The sequence below is a fragment of the Cervus canadensis genome, chromosome 12 (assembly GCF_019320065.1).
Source record: "Cervus canadensis isolate Bull #8, Minnesota chromosome 12, ASM1932006v1, whole genome shotgun sequence".
Lineage (NCBI taxonomy): Eukaryota > Metazoa > Chordata > Mammalia > Artiodactyla > Cervidae > Cervus > Cervus canadensis.
This window is the reverse complement of record NC_057397.1, coordinates 7,550,406-7,570,576: the sequence shown is the minus strand read 5'-3', so window position 1 is coordinate 7,570,576 and position 20,171 is coordinate 7,550,406. Positions and strand designations below refer to the sequence as shown.

Below are 20,171 nucleotides of genomic sequence, written 5' to 3'. Positions count from 1 at the left end.
GGTGAGGTTGGGCTTGATGATTTCAGATGATCCTTCCAATCCAAATTTTAAGAGTCTAAAACTCCTTGAGAGCAGATTTGGTGTATTCTTTGAACTCTCAACGTTCAGGGGAGATGCTCAGGAAATGTTAAAACTATGTAAGGACTATAACTGCAGAAGCAGGATATACCTGAAACAAGTCTAGGCACCTCCATTTGATGGCTGGGGTGCTGTGGCAAGCCTTTACAGCCTCTGAACTTTGGTTTTCTCATAAAAATGCAGAAGAGTTTCCTCCCTCCCTCACAGATTTGCTAGGACAATAAAATTAATGTGAGTACATTGAAAACAGAAACACTGTACAAAAATAGCAATGTTTCCTCTTGCCAGCATTCAATCTTGCTTTCCAAACTGCTTCTCTTATCCATTTATAGATAGAATGAGAACAGAGGACTATGGGAAGGGCGCAGACAACAGACAGCCTCCGACTCCAATCCTAAACAGCACCAGCCACTTGTGTGCCAAGTAGTGTTCTTTCTGGACCTCAATGCTAAGAATAGCTACCTTGCTTGGATCTTATGAAGACATTGTGTGCTAAACATGGATTTCTATTCCTGGCACATAGACCACATAAAGGGTGGCCTCTTTTAAGGTCTGTTTTCTGTGTTCTGTAACTGTCAACTTGTGCTCTCAGGGCCAAGAAGAAGCCACTCTGGGTAGCTTTATGCAGGGTCCTGGAAACGTACTCTCAGCCTCTGGGCGCCTGTGTTGAAAATCCTTCCTGGCTGGTGTGCTGGAAATACACTCCATGGGTTTTGCCCTGAAGATGTATTCTGTTTATAATTCATTTCCACTCCTTGGAAAACAATTCAATAAAATGCAATTGGTTTCCCACTGGCCCAGGGCAGGGATGAGGGATAGCATATTATTATTTAAAAAAAATATATAAATAATAAGTCATAAAACAGCACTGGGCACACAGCAGAATCAATAAATGCTTGCTTGGGTAAAGTAAGTGATGGCTCTGTTTTTCCACGGCTGCTGTACAGGCTGAACTACTCCTGTTCTCCATTACAGTTTTTTTTTTTTTTTTCGTTAACTGAAAAAGAAATAACATGCATACGGTAAAAAATTCAAACTCAAAAATACACAGGGAAAGAAGGTCTCCCTCATCCTCTTTTCTCTCAACCCTACAACTGTTGATAATTTCTTTTGTATTTTTCAAATATGCTATCCACATTCCAAGCTATGTATGTAAACTCCTTTTAAAGTGTTGTTTATTTTTTAACCTAGAACGGTTTAAGTTCTTAAGTGGCTTCTGCCCTACCTAGTCAGCTGTGTGCTGGAGCTATGACAGCCGTTCCACACTTCATTCCGAGCCCTTGACGGGACCCCTAGAGTCGGGAGTGGTTTTCCCAGGACGGGTGGGGACCAGGCACCGGCCCTCGGGCGGTCAGCTCCGGGCTCCGGCTCTGACCTCCTCATCCCCGCCCAGCCCCGGTGTGTGACCTAGCAGTTAAGTCAGGCCCGGGAGGCACCCTGAGATCGTCTCCCAGACAGTTAAAGGGGAACTTATTCTCGCCTCAAGGTAGCTCTAAGCATCGCTACCACGCCTGCCGGTGCTTGATCCCGGGAGCTACTGGAAGCCCGGCTCCGCGCGGGCGCTGGGATCCGGTTCCGGTAGGGGCTTTGCAGGAGCGGGGGCTGCAAAGGGCCCCAATCTCGAGCTGAAATTTGAGCTGCGCGCCTTGAGAGCGGGGAAAGGGGCGCAGAGGCAGGACTTGGCGCCTCCTTTTGGGTGAGCGGCGCCAGGAGTCAAAGTTCTCCCGGTCGCAGCTGCTCCCCTCCCGCCCTTCTCCTTCCGTCTCCCTCCCCTCCCTGCCCCCCACCGACCACCTCGCTCCCCGCCCCTCCCCGCCCCTCCCTCTCGGGCCCCGTGTCGCGCCTAAAACCTGGCGCGGGCCTCCGGGCCCGGAACTGGCCCCGCGCATGCGCAGGGGCGGCGCCGGCCCGGCCGCCAGTCGGAAGCTCCAGCTCCGAGCCCGGGGAGCGGCCGCAGAGGCTGCCCGGCCCCGCCGCCCCTCCCGCCGTTGGCGCCTGCTCCGGGCCCAGGGGCCCCGGCCGCGTAAGTGCAATAAGGGGGTGCCCCTGGGCAGGGCTGTCCGTGGGTCACGGCGCGCGCGGGGGCGCCGGGCAGCGTGTATCCCGCGGAGGGGCTCGACTCCGCCCGCACCTGCCGCGGCCACCTGCCCCGGCCCGGCGGCCCGGCCCCCCCATCCGCGCCCGCGCCCGTCCCGCCCAGGCCCGCACCTGCCGCCTCTCGGGCCCGGCCCGGCCTCCCCTCCGCGGGCGCCGGCCGTCCCCGGCCCCTCCCCGGCCCCCGCCCCCGCCCCCGCCCCCGACCGGGGGTCTGCGGACGCGGCTGGGACCGGCTCTCGGTTTCCTCTCTTCCTCCATCTCCTCTGGGTTCTAAGTGGTTCAGATCCCGCGCGGTGGCGACAGGCACAGTCTCCTGCGGTTGAGCTCCCGAAATTAAGTCCAGCTTCTCTCGGTCGAGTCTCGGAATTGCAGAGCCGGTGCCCGCCTGGGTCTCCGTCCCTAGTCCATCTGCCCCGCGCGAACACCTTTCCACGCGGAGTGTGCTGGTGTCAGGGTGGGATGCCTGTGGATTCCACTTGTTCTTACAGAGGGATCCATAGTGCCGAAGGTAGGCTCGGGTTAGTTAAAAATGAGCAGAAGGCAAGAGGCTGTGACCTCCTCCTCCCTCTTCTCTGCTCCTCCCCACCCAGTTTAAAGGCAACTGGCGACTTTTAAGAAGGTAGTTACCGTCTCTTCCTAGTCCGGCCCAGCTAGTGTTCCCTAGTATGAAATAACAGCACTAGAGACATGATGCTGGAGAACCAGGCATCTTGCAATCCTTAAAGATCCCTTGGCAAGGTTTTTTCTTAAATTGTGGGGCTGTCAAGTGGAATAGAGGGAAAAATAGTTAAGAAATATTTTATCAAGTAACAGCTTTATTGAGAGAGTGTTCACATACGGTAAAGTGTACCCATTTAAATTGTACACTTAAGTGGTTTTCAGTGTATTCCCAGTTGTGCAACCATTATTAATCCAGACCATTTTCATCACTTCAGATAGAAATTCCATACCCACTGTCAGTCTCCCCTCCTGCACCCGGAACGGCCACAAATTTACTCTCTGTCTCCAAGGAGTTGCATGTTTGGGGCATTTCATGTAAATAGAATCATGCAATATGTGGTCTTTTGTGCCTGGCTTCTTTCACTGAGCATAATGTTTTCAGGGTTCACCCATGTTGTAGCAGTGCCAGTACTGTTTATGGCTGAGTAGTATTCTATTATATGGATAGACTGCGTTTTGTTTATCCATTTATCAGGTGATAGATGTCTCTGTTGTTTCCACTTTTTGGCTATTACGAATAATACTGCCATGAATGTTTGTGTACTACTTTTTGTGTGGACGTGTATTTTCAAATCTCTTTGGTATATACCTAGGAGTAGAACTGCTGTTTATATGGTAACTCTATGTTTAACTTTTTGAGGAAATATCAAGTTGAAGAAATATATTCTTTTTTAAAATAAATATTTATTTATTTATTTGGCTGCACTGGGTCTTAGTTGCCGCGTGTGGAATCCTTGATCTTCCTTGCAGCATGATCGTGAGTTACAGTGTGGAGCTCTTGGTTGCGGCATGTGGGATCTAATTCCCCAACTAGGGATCAGACCCAGGCTCCCTGCATTGGGAGTGCAGAGTCATAGCTACTGGACCATCAGGAAAGTCCCTGAAGAAATATATTCTTAACATTTTAATATTCATATTAGATTAGTCTCAGACTAATTGGTGATGGACAGGGAAGCCTGGCATGCTGCAGTCCAAGGGGTTGCAAAGAGTCGGACACGACGGAGCAACTAGACTGAACTGGAGTCTCAGACACCAGAGCTGGCTCAATGCCAGGGCTCATTTCATTAGATTCTTTCTCCCTTGAAGAAACTAGTGGGAAAGCATCTACTCTGGAGCCAGTTTGCCACTTACAGATTAGGAGACCTTGAGAAAATTACTGAGCCTGGTTCTTTATCTATAAGGTTGAAGATAGGAATGCTGTTTCTTAGATTGTTGTGAAGTCTGAATATGATATGATAGATTGTAAAGTGCCTAGTGCAATTTCCTATTCCTACCTTATATGAGACATTTATTCCAGTGTTAGTTGCATATTTTGAATCTGGGGCAAAGGTGAACAAGAACTATGCTGATAGTGAGCTCCTTCAGGGAAAACATTTGTCAGTTTTTATTTTTGCCCAGATAGTATGATGGAAAACTGGTGCTGTCTACTCTTACTATTGTTTTATAAAAGCAAGAATGTTTGGGAGTTCTTTGGTGGTCCAGTGGTTAGGGCTCAGTGCTTTCACTGCCATGGCCCAGGTTCAGTTTCAGGCTGGGGAACTAAGATCCTACAAAGTTGTGTGGCTTGGCCATTTTGAAAAAAAAAAGAAAAAAAAATTAGAACTTTTTTTTTTTTTTTGCTGCAGCCCGAGGCAAATGGGATCTTAGTTCCGTAACCAGGGATCAGACCTACACCCCCTGCCTTGGAAGCGAGGAGTCTTAACTACTGGATCACTAGGGAAGTCCCCCCACTTCCCCCCAAAAAGAATGTTTTAACAGCAAAAAAATGAGAAAGTTCGTAACCTAAGAATGTGCTTAGTCGCTCAGTCGTGTCCGACTCTTTGCGACCCTGGGGTCTCATAGGATTCTCCAGGCAAGAATACTGGAGTGGGTTGCCATTTTCTTCTCCAAATCTAAGAATAAATAACAATAATAGTTAACATTTATAAGACACATACTAAGTTTACTTTAGTTTTGTGGAACACTTAAATATTATTTGTATTTTTCTCATTTTACTTCAGACCAGAGAAACTGAACACCTCCTATCCTCAAACTGTCTGAGATCCAAAGGCCACCTGTCTTCAGGCAGATCTGCACCTGTAACTCACGTGCCTTTTTTGTGCAGCGACTTCTTTGCTCATAGAAGCCGGGTGTTTTGGGATCAGCAGCATCATCTCCTGATAGAGGAGAAGGGCTGGGGCCAGGCCCCGAAACCAGCCAACCTGCTGAGACCCACCTTGTAAGCTTTTTGAAGTTGGATCTTCTTCCTTTTTAAGAAAATTCTATTTATTTTGAATTGAAGGATAATTGCTTTACAAGATCGTGTTGGTTTCTGCCATACATTAATATGAATCAGCCACAGGTATAGATGTCCCCTCCCTCTTGAACCTCCCTCCCAACAGGATCTTCTTCCTTTTTTAACTCTTCTGTGAAACGTTTGATGTTTATGTACAGTTTAAAGAAGGGCAAGACGAGCACCCCTGGGTCTGCCATCCAGCTTAAGAGACAGAACACAGCTGCTACTTCTGTGGCCCCGTGGTTTTGCTTTCAAACTGCATCCTCTTTGCCACCCAAGTAACCACTGTCCAGATTTATCTTTTTCTTTATAATTTTACCATATGTGTAAACAACATATTATTTAGTGTTGCCTGTTAAACTTTACATAAGTGGAATGGTGCTGCTTGTGTTTATCCATAACCTGCTTTGTTTGCCCATCATGTTTTTGAGACTCATCTTTGTTCCTCTAGGTCTTTCATTTTCACTGTTCGAAGTATTCTGTTGTGTTAAAAGACCACAGTTTAGTTACCCATCCTGCTAACAGTGGACAGCTTTGTTTCCTCCAGTTCTTGCTTCTGTAAACCTGCCCATCATATGCCAGAGCTCCTCTATCAAGGCAGTTGCTGGGCCCAGGATGTACCAGTCTACACGCCCACCTGTCAAATAGGAGTTACCTTTGCATCTACGTCTATATCTACATCTTTGCAAATGTGGTGGTTTTTATACTTAAAACGTTTTGTCTGTATTTATAATACTATTATTCATAGTAGCCAAAGCTAGGAACAACCCAAGTGACCTTCAATGAATGAATAAATAAAATGTGTTATATACCTTTATACATAAATATATGTAATATTCCAGGGAATACTATTCAGCATTAAATAAGGAAATTCTGATACATGCTACAACACGGATGAACCTTGAAGACATTGTGCTAAGTGAAATGAGCCAGTCATAGCGTGGTTCCACTGAGTTGACGTGCCTAGAGCGGTCTGACTCATAGAGGCAGAAAGTAGATGGTGGGACTGGGACTGGGGGTGAAGGGATGGGAATTAGTGTTTAATGGGGACAGAGCTTCAGTTGGCAAAGGTGAAAACATTCTGGAGATGGTTGCATAACAGTGTGAATGTTGAGAGAGCTTGTGGACCCTTTGCCCAATTTCCCTTAATGGTACCGTCTTGCAGAGGATGAGATGGTTGAATGGCATCATTGACTTAATGGACATGAGTTTGAGCAAACTCTGGGAGACAGTGAAGGACAGGGAAGCTTGGCGTGCTGCAGTCCATGCAGTTGCAAGGAGTCAGACACGACCTAGCGACTGAACAACCATCTCACAAAGTTACAGTACAATATTGAAACCAGAATATTGACTCACTAATCCTTTGAGGTTTGTCTTATTATCCACATTTTTATTCACAATTAAACTTGGGCTTAGAGAAGCACACAGGCCTGTGTGGGTCACTGACATGGCTAGTGTGGAGTCGGGGTGGAACAGGGCTTCAGATTTCCAGGCAGTGCTATTATGATGCTCTGTGGATATGGCAGCATTCATCTGCTTGTTTGTCCATTCATTTAACAAACATTTATTAACTCCTGTGGGCCAGATGCTTTCGTATGGGTTATCTAACTGAATTCCTCAACAGGACTGAGAATCAGGTGATATTGTTTTCTTCTGCTTTAAAAAAAAAAAAATTGCTGGAGTATAGTTGATGCTGTTTTCTTTTTATATCTGACAAAATTGGCACAGCGAGGTTATAAAAACTCTCCCAAGGAAACTCGGTTCATAAAATGAGGGATGGTAATGGCATGTAGTTCCTCCTGTCTCACACTGTGCTTGGCACTTTGCAGCCTTCCTTAATCCAGCTATCTTCTTAGAAGGCAAGTTTTATATTTCCCCCGTTAGTTTTCAGCTCAGGAGCTCAGTTGGCCTGCAGTAGAGTTCTGGTCTTCTGATTCCACTGTGGAATCTTCATTATTTCTGCTGAGAGGCTGAAGGAAGCACTTCCTTCCTTCCTTCCTTCATTTATTCAGCCTTCCTTGAGCACTGACTCCACATGTGTCTGGTGAGGTCTGGGAGTAGAAAACCTGAGAGGCTCCTTTTAAACTGCAGGGGCTCCAAGCTTGCTCCAGGAGCAGGGTGCTGTGATAAGAGCTATGGTAGCCGCACGCAGAACCCCCGAGGACAAACGGTACTCCACCGCTTGGCTCGGGGCTCACTCAGCCTTCCAGCTGGGGGACGCCGGCATGACAGCGTCCCGGAGTGGGATGCAACCTGCAAAACCCCGTCTTCTCTCTGGGCAGGGTCTTCACCATGAGTGTCCCTGACTACATGCAGTGCGCCGAGGACCACCAGACTCTCCTCGTGGTGGTCCAGCCCGTGGGGATCGTCTCGGAGGAGAACTTCTTCAGGATCTACAAGAGGATCTCGTCGGTGAGCCAGATCAGCGTGCGTGACTCGCAGCGCGCGCTCTACATCCGCTACCGGCACCACTACCCGCCTGAGAACAGCGAGTGGGGCGACTTCCAGACCCACCGCAAGGTCGTGGGCCTCATCACCATCACTGACTGCTTCTCAGCTAAGGACTGGCCGCAGACCTTCGAGAAGTTCCACGTGCAGAAGGAGATCTACGGCTCCACGCTGTACGACTCTCGCCTCTTCGTGTTCGGGCTGCAAGGGGAGATCGCGGAGCAGCCGCGCACCGACGTGGCCTTCTACCCCAGCTACGAGGACTGCGCCACGGTGGAGAAGCGCATCGAGGACTTCGTGGAGTCGCTCTTCATCGTGCTCGAGTCCAAGCGCCTAGACAGGGCCACGGACAAGTCCGGGGACAAGATCCCTCTCCTCTGCGTCCCCTTCGAGAAGAAGGACTTCGTGGGGCTGGACACAGACAGTAGGTAAGTCGGCCTGGAGCCCAGGCTCCAGAAAGGGATGAGCAAGCAGGAGGGTTTCCTGCAGTGGTGGCGGGGGAAGGGTGCTGCCCTTTCTAAATTTTAGAAAGGGTGCAGACTTTCTGAAATTGAGTGGAACAGACTTTGGTTGGGGGAGCTCTTTTAGGGTTCGTGTGGCAATTAACCGCCCCTTTTCAGCCCAAACCCCCAGGTGGGACCCCTGGCTAACCTCTGGCTCTCCAGAGGGTAGCCACTGTCACTAGGGCAGTAGAGGAAGCTGAACCAAGATGCGCTGCAGGTAAAAGGCAGGACAGGTGCTGAGACTTAGTCTGGGGAGAAGAATGTGGACTATCTTAGTGTGGTTTTTTTTGATTTATTGGACGTCAAAATGATAACATTTTACATATATGAGATCGAACAAAGGACATTATTAAAATCAGTTGCAAGTATTTGTTTTTTACCTTTTTAAACGTGGCAACTGGACAGCTTAAGTCACGTGGTTTGCGTCTTACTCCTATTGGACAGCGCTGCCCCAGGGCACGTTGTGAAGACTCATTATTAACGTGAGGCACGTTATTCAGCCTCACCCCTTTCATGTGTAGATGGGGTGCTGAGCCCCAGAGGCAGCAGAACTCCAGCCTGCTGGGCTGGAGTGGGCCTGTGCCTCCTGCCTCCCTGGCCAGGCCCCTCCTCCTGCCAGATGCCCCGGCGCCAGGGCCCCCACTTAGGATATCAGAATGGCTGCAGAGACTCCTAAAAGAGCTCCTGGTGCAGAGGACAGCATGTTCATGGTCTCTGTGCCACAGGGACCGCTCAGTCCTCACGTTAGCCCCGTGATGCAGGCATCAGAACCGCAGACGAGCTCTGCGGGGCCCTGCTGGCCCCCTGCTCTGTTTCCCCGCGACCCTCCCACAGAAGAGAGCAGGGACGTCCCCTTGCTGGCGGGAGCACTGCCGCCTGGGGCGCTGAGCCTCTCCGGTCCTCTGCAGAGCTCACGTGCTGGTCCCGCAGGCGAGGGCGGAGGACGTGGTGTGGGTGCCGCCCTGTCCGCTGCAGAGTAGGTGCTCAGGGTTTCCTGAGTTCACTGAGGTTGAACCCGACTTTCTGGTTGTTGATAAGTTAGAGGTAAAGATGTCAGAGACCCGAGGGAAGAAGTCCAGGCCTGCTCTGTGGGGAGAGGCACAGAGGCCCTGAGCCACCCCTGGAGCTGGTGCCTGGCAGGGCCTGGAGAGGTCTCCCTCCAGACCTGGACACGTTGTGTGGCTTCAGGAAGGGCAGGGCGTGTCACACCCACAGCCTGTACTTGCTGCTCTCATGACCCTGTGATCACCACGCCTGCCCTGCCCTCCTGCTCCTTGCAGCCCAGGTGGCAAGGTTTAGGAGTCTGGGCACCACCAAGGGGCAGAGCTGCCCGCACCAGACCCACCAGACCCACTCAGACCCACTCAGACCCACCCAGACCCACCAGACCCACTCAGACCCACCAGGCTCACCCAGACCCACTCAGACCCACTCAGACCCACCAGACTCACTCAGACCCACCCAGACCCACCAGACCCACTCCCACCAGCCCCTCAACTCACCTGTCACCTCCTGCTGAGCCTCAGGTGTCAGGTGGGGTCTGTGCCGAGGTAGTGGTCCCTGACAAGGTGGGGCCACGCGTGCCCCTGTGTTCCCCAAATCTTAGCACCTGTGGCATCAGCAGGACAGACTCGTGCATGAGCGACTGAAGCTGGGGACCCCGACCTCTTGACTGCTGCCTTCTCCTTGCCACATGAGGCCCCAAGGGACATTTTTGATCATCAACTTCTTGAGGTTGTGAACCCAAAGGTCTGCAGACCGAAATGTTGAGAATGCCTATTTTGCCTCTTGAAATCTCTGCTCACAGTCTGGCGGGAGGAACTCGATTCAGGCCATGGTGCTTGGCTCATGGTGGCCAGTCCTGTCCCCAGGTGTTTACCCAGAGCCTCCGTGAGCCGGAAAGTCAGCAGAGAATGAAACCTTCCTCCCGGTGGGTCCATTCGGCTCTCACTGGCCCCATAAACACTCAGCCATCATGTGGACTCCGGTGAGATAATGACGCCAGCGACCTCAGCGGAAGCGTTTACCTCCAGTCCCTGTGTGTCCCTTGTCTCATTTTCAAAGCAGTGATGCAGTCCGGAACAGAGCCTACAGCCACAGTCTCTCCCGCAGCTCCTGGTAGGAGTGATAGAAAGAGTCCAGCCTGAAAGGGGATTGCATTTTGTGCCTCAGAAGGAAATGTCCAAATGTAGTTGGAGTTTTGGTCTGAAGTGCGGACCGCTCTGGCTGCATGGACAGGCTCTGCGGCCGGTGCCGCCAGCCGCAGGCCCAGCCTTCCCGGGAGCCACGGGTAGGAGGGTGCGGGGGGCGTTTACTGACCGTCCACACGTGCCCCTGGCCTCATCAGCCCACGTCAATTCTTGAACTTGCTGTCAAAGTTGTTTTTGTTCCCGTGTGTTTCTAATTTTCGCTTGTTCCTCTTTCTTTTCTTTTCCTTTGTTCTTTTTCTCTCATACCGCCCTGTGAGTGTGTTATTGGGTCTGAAAAGGTAGGCTGTGCACGGGTTGCCCTGAAAATAGCTGGATTCCCCCTTTGCTGCCTCCTCACCGCCTGATCGCTTCAGAAAACAGAAACCTAACTGCTGCCTTGATCCATGTCTCATCCCGGTCATTGTTTTATTTTCTATTCTTTTTGCTTTTTTAGCACATAACCCACTGGCCTTAGATAGCTGTCCAACTTCTTGCTTTGGGGAACCTGTTTGGTCTCACATTTGGTGACAAATGAGCCCTTGTTAATTTATTTATTTATTTTTTGGTTTGAGGAAGTGAGATGCTAGTTGATTGAAGTGGCTGCAAGGGATTTTTCCTGGGATATTCTAACTTGGGAAGACAAAGTTTGCTGCACCTTGCTTGACCCTGGCTTTCAAATAAACGTACCAGGCACGCGATTCTTGGCTGTCGCTGCGTATGCATGACGGTGCTTACTGGCCAGCGGTTGCCGGTGAAGACACGCCCGCCTTGGACAAAGCTGGCCGTGGAGGGATGCTGTTGGAGGGAGCAGTCACCAGGTTTTTTTTTTGCTCTCACGTTGCCCGTCCCATTTACTTCGTCCCAGTGACTTTCCATCATAAAGGGGCAGAGGCTAGTCTGCTAAAGGGCATTTGCCTTTATAAGGCAGTTTTCTTGGGGATCAGGGAAATATGTCCTTCTCTTAAATCGCTAGCTGGTTTGGATCTGGTGGGCACAAGGACCTGTACAGGTGACCATGGCTTCCTCTCTGCTTTAGCCAGGACTGTGGTTTAGCTTAGCAGATGGACAGGCCCTACCTGCACCAGCCTTTACTTTTAACCCATGTTGATAAGAAATAGCTGGTTGTGTATTTGTTGAGGCTAACGGCCACCACCGATGGGCATGTCATTAACTGGTGGTCAACCTCCAACACACATGGTCTGCCGTGAAGGGAGACGCCTGGGCTGATCAAGGACGTTGTGTTCTCGCCCTGGTCATCTCACCTCCTGGGGAAGGGTTTTGCTGCCACCGCCGTGCTGGCCAGGAGTCCTTGTTTCTCCTTCAAGGGTCTGGTCCAAATGTGGACACTGTCGTTTTTTGTTGACTTTGTCTCTCTTGAGACAGGCCAGATTCCTGAAAGGGTCCAACTTATCCTGGGGTAGGGGGGCTGCAAAACAGAAGGAAGGGTGGCAAGGACAGGTCGAGGCCGTGTGGTTGGGAAACGCAGGGTGGGATCCTGTGATGGCTGGGCGGCGCCCTGGATGCAGGGCCTTACCTGTGGCTCCCAGGTCCCGGGGATGGCAGTGACCGAAGCCTTGCTTCGGCTCCTACACTCTCACCTGCTCACTGGCGGGTGTGCCCGCTAACCAGGGACACGGACCTGGTTCCCAGACCACGGACCCTTCAAAGTTCAGACCGTGGGAGAACCATGAGTCCTTTTTCCTGGGCCTCCTGTAGGAGACTCAAGTGCCCTCCTAGGCGGCCGGTGCCAGGGAACACGTCCCTCTTCAGGGAGCACCCTTCAGGGACCACCCTTCGGAGGACTGTGACTCAGCACGCACTTGCTGTGAGCTGGCTGGGTCTGTGCCGGGTCCCTTGGAACCAGAGCTGAGATATACTTTGAGATAGAAACGGCAGGACTTATGATGGCGCCGGGGTCGGGTGAGGAACAGGGGAAGTCAAATGTGACGTCAGGGTTTTGACTCAAACAGCTGGGCATGTCCTGGGCTGTTACCTAAAATGGAAGTTTGAGATTGTTACTGAAACTGGGAGTACCTGCTGGTGGTTGGGTTCCAGAGTAAACGGTAAATGTGTTTTTCAGAAGCCAGTCAACATTCAAGTGATGGTTTCAAAGAGCCTGGGGCTCAGGTGACAGAACTGGACTCGAGGCATGCACTGGGGGTTGTCAGCTTCAGCGTGTGCTTACAACTGTGAATGGGGGGAGTGCATCCAGAGAGTGTAGGCTGAAGGTCCAGGGCTGAGACAAGGTTGGAGGAAGGCCTGGGTCATGGAGGTTTTGTGTGGTGGGCTTCACTGGTGGCTCAGCTGGTAAAGAATCTGCCTGCAATGCGGAAGACCTGGGTTCAATCCCTGTGTTGGGAAGATGCCCTGGAGGAGAGAACGGCTACCCACTCCAGTATTCTGGCCTGGAGAATTCCATGGACTCTATGGTCCACGGGATCGCAAAGAGTCAGACACAACTGAGCGACTTTCACTTTCTTTCTGCAGTGTTTGGGGTTTTAGTAGCAGCTGCCATTTACCCTTAGGGCCTGGGAGGTAGGGCAGCCTCTTAAGAAGTCGGAAGGGAAAGACATGGTCAGATGTGCATCTTAGGAAGATGCACTGGCAGCAGGTGGAGGAAGCTGGAGCTGGAGTGGCATGGGGGGTGGAGAAGGTGGGTCACATGCACCCTTGAGGTGGGGAGGAAGGCCTGGGGAGGTGCAGAGCCCCCGGTGGGTCCAGTGGACATGAGCAGCTCACACCGGCTATCTGAGGACAGTGGATGCACACTGGGAGGAGGGGCTGCCATGCGGAAGGATGGTTGGGTAGTTCTGGAATGGTCTTTCCCCTCAAAATAGACTTAAACCCAGATCTCTTAAGAACACTGATAGTTACTATGGAGGAAGCAGTTCTTTTTTGATTCTACTGTGGTGGATACAAAGATGAATAAGACTTTCTGTCCCGGAGGCTTGATACTTGTTAGGGGGAGTATGCCAGTTTAAAAGGGGAGAGGGGCGGGGGAGGGAAGCTAGCAAGGTTCTATGTCAGGCACTCCCCCATATGCCATTCACGCCACATGGATGCCATCCGAGGTGGGGGTGGCAGCCGCCTTTTGCAGAGCGTGGAGCATTCTCAGAGAGGTGAAGCCGTCAGCTCAGCATCACAGGGCTAGTGAATGCTAGAGTGGGAGTCAGGCCTTTTCAGCCTGCAGGGTGTGTTCTCTCTCCTAATCCTGTTACCTCCCTGTTGTAGGAGGGTCAGGTGGACCAGTTTGGAGCCTCTCAGAGAAAGCCTCAGACTTGCAGGCTGCAGGTCTGTCTCGCAAGCTCAGCCGTGTCTGACGGTCGGGCGGCACCAGTGTACTTTGCGTTCCAGAGGCAGGTGTTGGTCCCGCTCCCCCGGTGATGACGTGCTTGCAAAGGACGCACATGTGCAGTCATCCTCCGGCCATTCTGAGTGTGCGGTGGAAACTGTTCAGGCCTCCTTTGATCAACTTTCCTCAGCAGATCCTAACTCTTCTGCAGGGGCTCTCTTTGTGGAGTGAGGTTTTCATATCCAGTGTTAGCATAAAAGAGTTCAGATGGAGAAAACTGACGTTAACTATTGATGTTTAAATTTCGTAAGGCGAGACGCAATGTCAGTTAATGGCCCGTGCAGCACCTGAAATCGAGTACAGAACTCTGCGTTTCTCATTAAGCTGTCCATGGACAGAGGAGCCTGGCAGGCTGCAGTCCACAAGGTCGCCCAGAGGCGGACACGACTCAAGCGACTTAGCATGCATTGTGTAGAGTTGTCTACTTTGCAACTTCAGCTCCACCAAAGGGGCGCCTGTCAGTGTGTTGATGTGATTGCATTTACACAGTGCACGTAATCTAAGCTTTTTCAGCCCCTAATATTCTAGTGCAGAATCATGGGCTGTAGCGGTCACTTAATTTTGCAAATGCTTGTAAAACTATATAATACCAAAAGCAATAAGAGATTACCTTTATCAGAGTTCCTTTGGGTTTTAGTTGGAAAGTGTGATTGAGCAGCTCTGGTTTCCCTTTGAATATGTAGTTTCTTTGCAGGTAAATTGGACTTTGGATTAGAATGTACCATGAGCCATGTAAATAGTACCCAGAGCACACAATAAGACACATTTTCTTCCTCCTTCTGATCAGAAGTAGTGGGAATCACACGGTGTGTACTTTAGTTGAGTCGTCCTTGGTGTTACGTGTGGTGTGAGTTACGTGTGGTGGCGGTGTTCATGGGTGTTAGGTGCTCCCCAAAGGATGCGTCTCCCTTTATCTGAGGAGGCCGGCAGCTCTGTGGCTCTGCTTTAGCCATGATTGATTTGAGGCCTTTATGACTTAGGGCTTATTGGGTTTTTATTAATTTTTCTATCAATCCTCTATTCCAGTTCCTTTAGCCCTAGTGTTTATAACTCGTTAAGAATAAGGAAATAACATGAGTTGCTCTTTGAAGTGTTTAGAGCGTATTCACATTTTTGGCTAAGTTCTGTTGCTCCTGCCTTTAAAATTCACCATTAGTTTTAAAATTTGCGACAAATTACGACCTGTTTTGAACATTTGCATGTTGCATTAACTTTACATTTATTTGCTGCTGTGGCTTCACATTGCGTTTTTCTTTGTCACACTGTTTGCGTGTATGTTTTGTTTTTCCATATCCATGAGCAGTGGTCACACAGTGTAACAGTGCTAAGAATGTATTTGTAAGAAATCTGAACTTCCATAGAGACTTAAAAAGAAAACAAACCTGACATCATTTTCAAATGATCCATGAAGAAAGGAAGGATCCATGTCTTTTTGGAAGGAGAATTTTATTTAATTTTTAAAATTTTTTTATTTTATTTTTTCACGATGAGCATTCCCATTCATAAAAATATGGAACACTTCACAAATTTGCATGTCATCCTTGCGCAGGGGCCATGCTAATCTTCTCTGTATCGTTCCAATTTTAGTATATGTGCTGCCGAAGCGAGCACTGGAAGGAGAATTTTAATGAGAAAGCTTATATTGTAAATTCTGCCAAAAGTGGCTTAAAATATTTTGGTTGTCCACACCGTAGCTAACTAGAAAGAGAATTGTCTTAATTCCTTTATCTGTTTCCTCCTGTCTTTTCAAAGGATTATGAACAGGATTGCTCGTAATCTCGAGATGACCCAGTCTTGGGGCACACAGCATCCAAGACTGAAATAATTTGTGTCCATCTATGCTAGAATTTTATTTGTATGGCGTTTTGGAGACTTCTCCCGAGTATTAGGATTCATTCTATTTTTATACAATTCAAAATATTTTATATTGTTGTGTTGCATCATATAACCTTTATATGAAAAACCGTAAGCATATTTAGATGACTTCTTTTTGTAAAAATCCTGTATTTTCAAAGCCAGCTCTTTCTGATCACAGTGATTGCGCTGTTTATTTTTGAAACTGTCCTGGGCTATATTTTGCTACAGCAGACGTGCACCTTTGTAAGTTTGTATGGAGATGTAATAATTTACTTTGTTTAGAGAGGTGAGACAGGATGCTTTAAAGCAAATTTTAGTCTTAACAGGAAAGGAGTAAAGTCTCCTAAGAAAAAGTGTAATTCAGAATCTGTTGAGTCAGTATCGTGGTGGGATCTGTAAACCGCCACGTGTTAGGAGTCCACAGTCATGTGAGTGGAGGAGGCGAGTGTGCCTTCGGAGGCTGCATCCTTTTCTGGTTAGAACAGGAGACACTGCAGGGAATGGGCCACGCGCCGCCCTCCTTTGGGAGGGAGAGGCCCCGCAGGTGCAGAGGCTGGAGGCAGGGAAGGCTTCCTTGAGAAACTGAGTCAGAATGAGTCCTATGGCCAGTGGGAAGTAGCTTGGCCGAAGAGCCAGGCCCCTGGGGTCACTGGTGAGGCTGGGGAGGGCAGGGGTAGGGGAGGGGGGCTGGAGCTGTACTGGGGAGCCTTGGAAGGCTTTGAAGTGGGGGGTGACCTAACCAGACACGTATGCTTTGGGAAGGCCCCTCTGGGTGTGTGTGTGTGTGTGTGTGTGTGTGTGTGTGTGTGTAGCAGGATGGAGGTGAGGGTGCTCCAGAGCGGGAGGGGCGTTGGAACACAGGAGAGGGCCGTTGAGGTGACCAGTGCGGGGCGATGTGGGTCTGCTGGGGGCTGGTGGGTGGTTTAGGTGCAGCGCCCTCCTGGGCGGAGGCCTGTCGGCCGGGGCTGTCCTGGCAGAAAGGTGGGGATCAGGCTCACATTCCTCCTCTCTCCTTCTCTGCCTTATGTGATGATCTTAGTTCAACCAACGTTGGGAACAGAAAAGCTCCATTCCAGAGTTAGAGAGGACGGGATTTAAATTTGTCCTGGGATCTGTACATTCATTTAGCCAGAAGCCTCACATCTTTTGGATTAACATAGGAGTTTTTAGTTCTTGATCAGATTGCTTTCTTGGTGAGAGGAAATTTAATATAGCTGCTGTTTTGCTTGAAAAGAAATCTTATCTTTAAAGAAATTTAATATTCAAAAGAACAGGAATATTTAAAATGATGAAGTGAGATATTGGTATGGTTTCTCTGGTTTCTGAGTTGATACGGAGTTAGAAGCTGTTGCATTATTTAGTAGCACATCCTTGCCAATATTTAAAGAGCTGTTAGCGAGTGTTCTGGGCCCCACCATTCAAAGCATCATTAAAGCTTGCTCTGAACCCGTGAAGATAAAGGTCTTGTTTGCAAAAGCCAAATAGTTGGCTTGTAATGTGCAGCACAGCTCTCTTTATAAAATAATAATAGGTTTGAAGTTAAGAAAGTGGAAGATAATTGATTTTTTTAAAAGGCCGAAACCAACTTTCTTGTGCTAATGTTATGATTGGAAAATTTGAAAAGAAAAAGCCTCCTCTAATATTATCCACATGAAATACATGTACTGTATTACATTTAGAAAATAACTTGGCTCATATACTGGCAATGATGGTGGCTGGCTTTCAACCGTAGAGCCTAAAGTTGCCTTCTTAGCATTTTTTGTAGTGAGAGAGTTGAATAGTGCTTAGCCAGCATGCTTTTGGGGCCTCATCCGGGCATTGGCAATGACACATTTCCATGCACCTTACCTTTCAGACATTACAAGAAGCGGTGCCAGGGGCGCATGCGGAAGCACGTGGGGGACTTGTGCCTGCAGGCCGGGATGCTGCAGGATTCCCTGGTCCACTACCACGTGGCGGTGGAGCTGCTCCGCTCGGTGAATGACTTCCTGTGGCTTGGAGGTGAGAGGACCTGGTGAAGACGACCACATATGCCGTGGTAGCAACTGATACGTGGAAAAAGAGAAAGCCTTGGGAAAATGGCTCTAAAAACATAGGGTGAGGGCGGGAAAGCTGTCCGCTGAGCTGGCTGCAGTGGGGAATCTTCGGGGTGACCGCCTCACCCTTTCCCACTCGCACCTGCATTTCCGTCCTGCTGAATCCAGGATGGAAGCTCTCCCTAAGATGCACCGAACTTCCTTGTTGCTTTGTTTTTTTGGCTTTCTATTTATTTATTTTTTAAAGCTTCCTTGGTGGCTCAGTGGTAAAGAGTCCTCCTGCCAGTTTAGGAGATGCAGGAGACATGGGTTCGATCCCTGGGTTGGGAAGATCCCCTGGAGAAGGAAGTGGCAACCCACTCCAGTCTTCTTGCCTGGAGAATCCACAGACAGAGGAGTCTGGTGGGCTACAGTCCATTGGGTCGCAAAGAGTCAGACACGACTGAGCGACTAAACAACAATTTTTTAAAGCACATCTTGCTCTCTGCTTAGAATGCCGCTCCCCACGTTAGTCACCTCTTACATTCATTCTTCAAAACCTCATCCATAGGTCAGCTGATGACTGGATGAACAAAATGTGGTGCATGCATATAGTGGAACACTGTTCAGACATAAACACCGGTGAGATAGTGATACCACCACCACAAGGACAAACCCTGATAACATCATGTCAAGTAAAAGGAGCCATACACAAAAGGCCGCCTAGTGTGTGACTCTGATGATCTGAAACGTCTGCACCGGCAGACCTGAGGCTGAGAGCAGATGACTGGTTGTCTGGGCTGGGAGATGGGGACGCGGGGGAAGGGGGAGATGGGGATGGGGAGGGTCTGCTGATGGGAGTGGGCTTTCTCTGCAGGAGATGGAAAGGTTCTGGGATTAGACAGTGGCAAGGGCTGCACAGCAGTGAACGCACAAAACTGCTGAATCGTATACTTTTGACTGGGTGAATTATATCTCAACTAAAACAACTTAAAAAAAAGCTGCTTCAAAGGACAGCCTCTTCTGACCCCTCCACGCAGTGGGTGCAGTGGGTCTTGTATAGAATCCCGTCTGCACGGGGTTTACTTTCCATGCTGGGGCTGCCTGTTAGTGTGTTTTTGTCCTTCAGGGACTGTCTCCTGTAGGCGGGAGTGGGAGGCGTGGTCTGTGCGTGCCTATCAGCGAGTGTGTTGTAGGTGTTCCGAAAATGCTTGTTTAATGAGTGCAGTGCCAGTGAGCCCTGAAATAGGGCTCTTTCCTGGAAGAGGCCAGCAGCTCAGTCAGAGGGCCCATCAGCCACTTACAGTAAATACAAGTCAGAAGGAAGCAGCGAAGTTCTTCAATACAAGATTAGCGGCGTCCCATAGAACACACTTGGAGAAGGAAATGGCAACCCACTCCAACATTCTTGCCTGGAGAATCCCACGGGCAGAGGAGCCTGGTGGGCTACATACAGTCCATAGGATGGCACAGAGTTGGACACGACTGAGCAACAGACATAGAACACACTAAACGTACATTTTAAAATGGACTTGGATTTTGTAATTTGGCTTCTTAAAGGAGATAGGGAAAGAGAAGGAACAGATGGAAAAAGTGAGAAACTGGTAAAGGGCTAAACAGGAGGGACGGCGGATGGGAGTCTTCCTGTCTTCTGAAGGAGAGGTCTGTACCGAGCCGTTCTGGGCTGGTGGGGTAGGGCTGCTGCCTAGGCACCTGCCCCCAGAGGATGCCACTGGGCCCCGTCCCACTAGTTAGGACGGCTGGTCGGGTTCCGTGAAGGCGGTGTGAGTGGGAGACCCCGGCGCGGGTGGCCTTTTCATTCTGGGTCCCTCAGAAACACACGGGGGGGGGGTCTCCCAGGGACCCCGGGACCTGTGATGTCACAGAAGATCGACCACAGAAGCAGGTGTGAGAATCCAGCACACTTGTCTCCAATCAGACATCAAGGAATTTGTAAAAAATGCAAAACAGTGCCACCCTTCCAGCATATAGTTTTTGTTCTGAAGCATAGTTATTGTTCATTGAAATTTAGCATGTAACAGGCTTATTATTTTCTAAAATGTTTGAACACATAAATATTTAAATCTTCTTCCAGTTTTATTTTCAAACGTGGTAAGTATCTGCAGTTGTAACCTGCACAAAAAAAGCATCCAGGAGTTCTGAGACCAAAACGTTTGAGAACCTCTGAGCTGCTGGATAAAGATGAACACTGCACAGGACTTGTGGGGCGGGTGGCCCAGCCCGAGACTGTTGGGGTGTGACTTCCAGCAATGGAAGGTGGGCACATCACAGCAGCCCCGCGGGGCTCCCTCTGAGGAGGAGATGGCCTGCCAGGGGTTTGCTTCAAATGGGTGGATGCTGTCAGGGTCAGTGATGTGGAGAGGTGTTCTTCGGGTCCTGCGGTGTGGTCCACTGGTACGGTTTCAAGGATACTTCTGACGCGGGGCACTTTCCGCTCCGTCCACCTGCAGTGTTGTCCTCCGGACTGACTGCTGGTGAAAGGAATGAATGAACGGCCTGTTTGGCTTGTGCTCAGCCCCTCAGCGAGACCTTGAGCGTCGTGAGAGCTTTCTGTGCTGCCAGCTTCGACTCAGGCCCACCAGACACCACAGGGGCTCTGGTCCTGTTTGTAACGAA

General features: G+C 49.7%; 1 protein-coding gene and 1 non-coding gene across 6 annotated transcripts in view; one reads left to right on the top strand and one right to left on the bottom strand.

The window, feature by feature from the left end:
• Nucleotides 1-1,960: 1,960 nt before the first annotated feature.
• The window catches only part of TRAPPC9 (trafficking protein particle complex subunit 9), a 384,613-nt gene continuing 366,402 nt past the window's right edge, over nt 1,961-20,171 (top strand). For 3 of the 5 annotated variants that reach the window (XM_043483137.1, XM_043483134.1, XM_043483139.1), the window contains exons 1-3: nt 1,961-2,101; nt 7,453-8,046; nt 17,375-17,520. In XM_043483137.1, the coding sequence (XP_043339072.1) occupies nt 7,463-8,046; nt 17,375-17,520 (730 nt within the window). In that variant the 5' untranslated portion in view covers nt 1,961-2,101; nt 7,453-7,462. Of the gene's footprint in view, nt 2,102-6,385; nt 6,539-7,452; nt 8,047-9,622; nt 10,610-17,374; nt 17,521-20,171 lie in introns of those variants that run through there. The other 2 variants (XM_043483135.1, XM_043483138.1) reach the window with 2 other exon arrangements.
• On the bottom strand, nt 15,167-15,273 carry LOC122451569. The gene has a single exon (XR_006272463.1). It is a non-coding gene; the product is annotated as a U6 spliceosomal RNA (small nuclear RNA).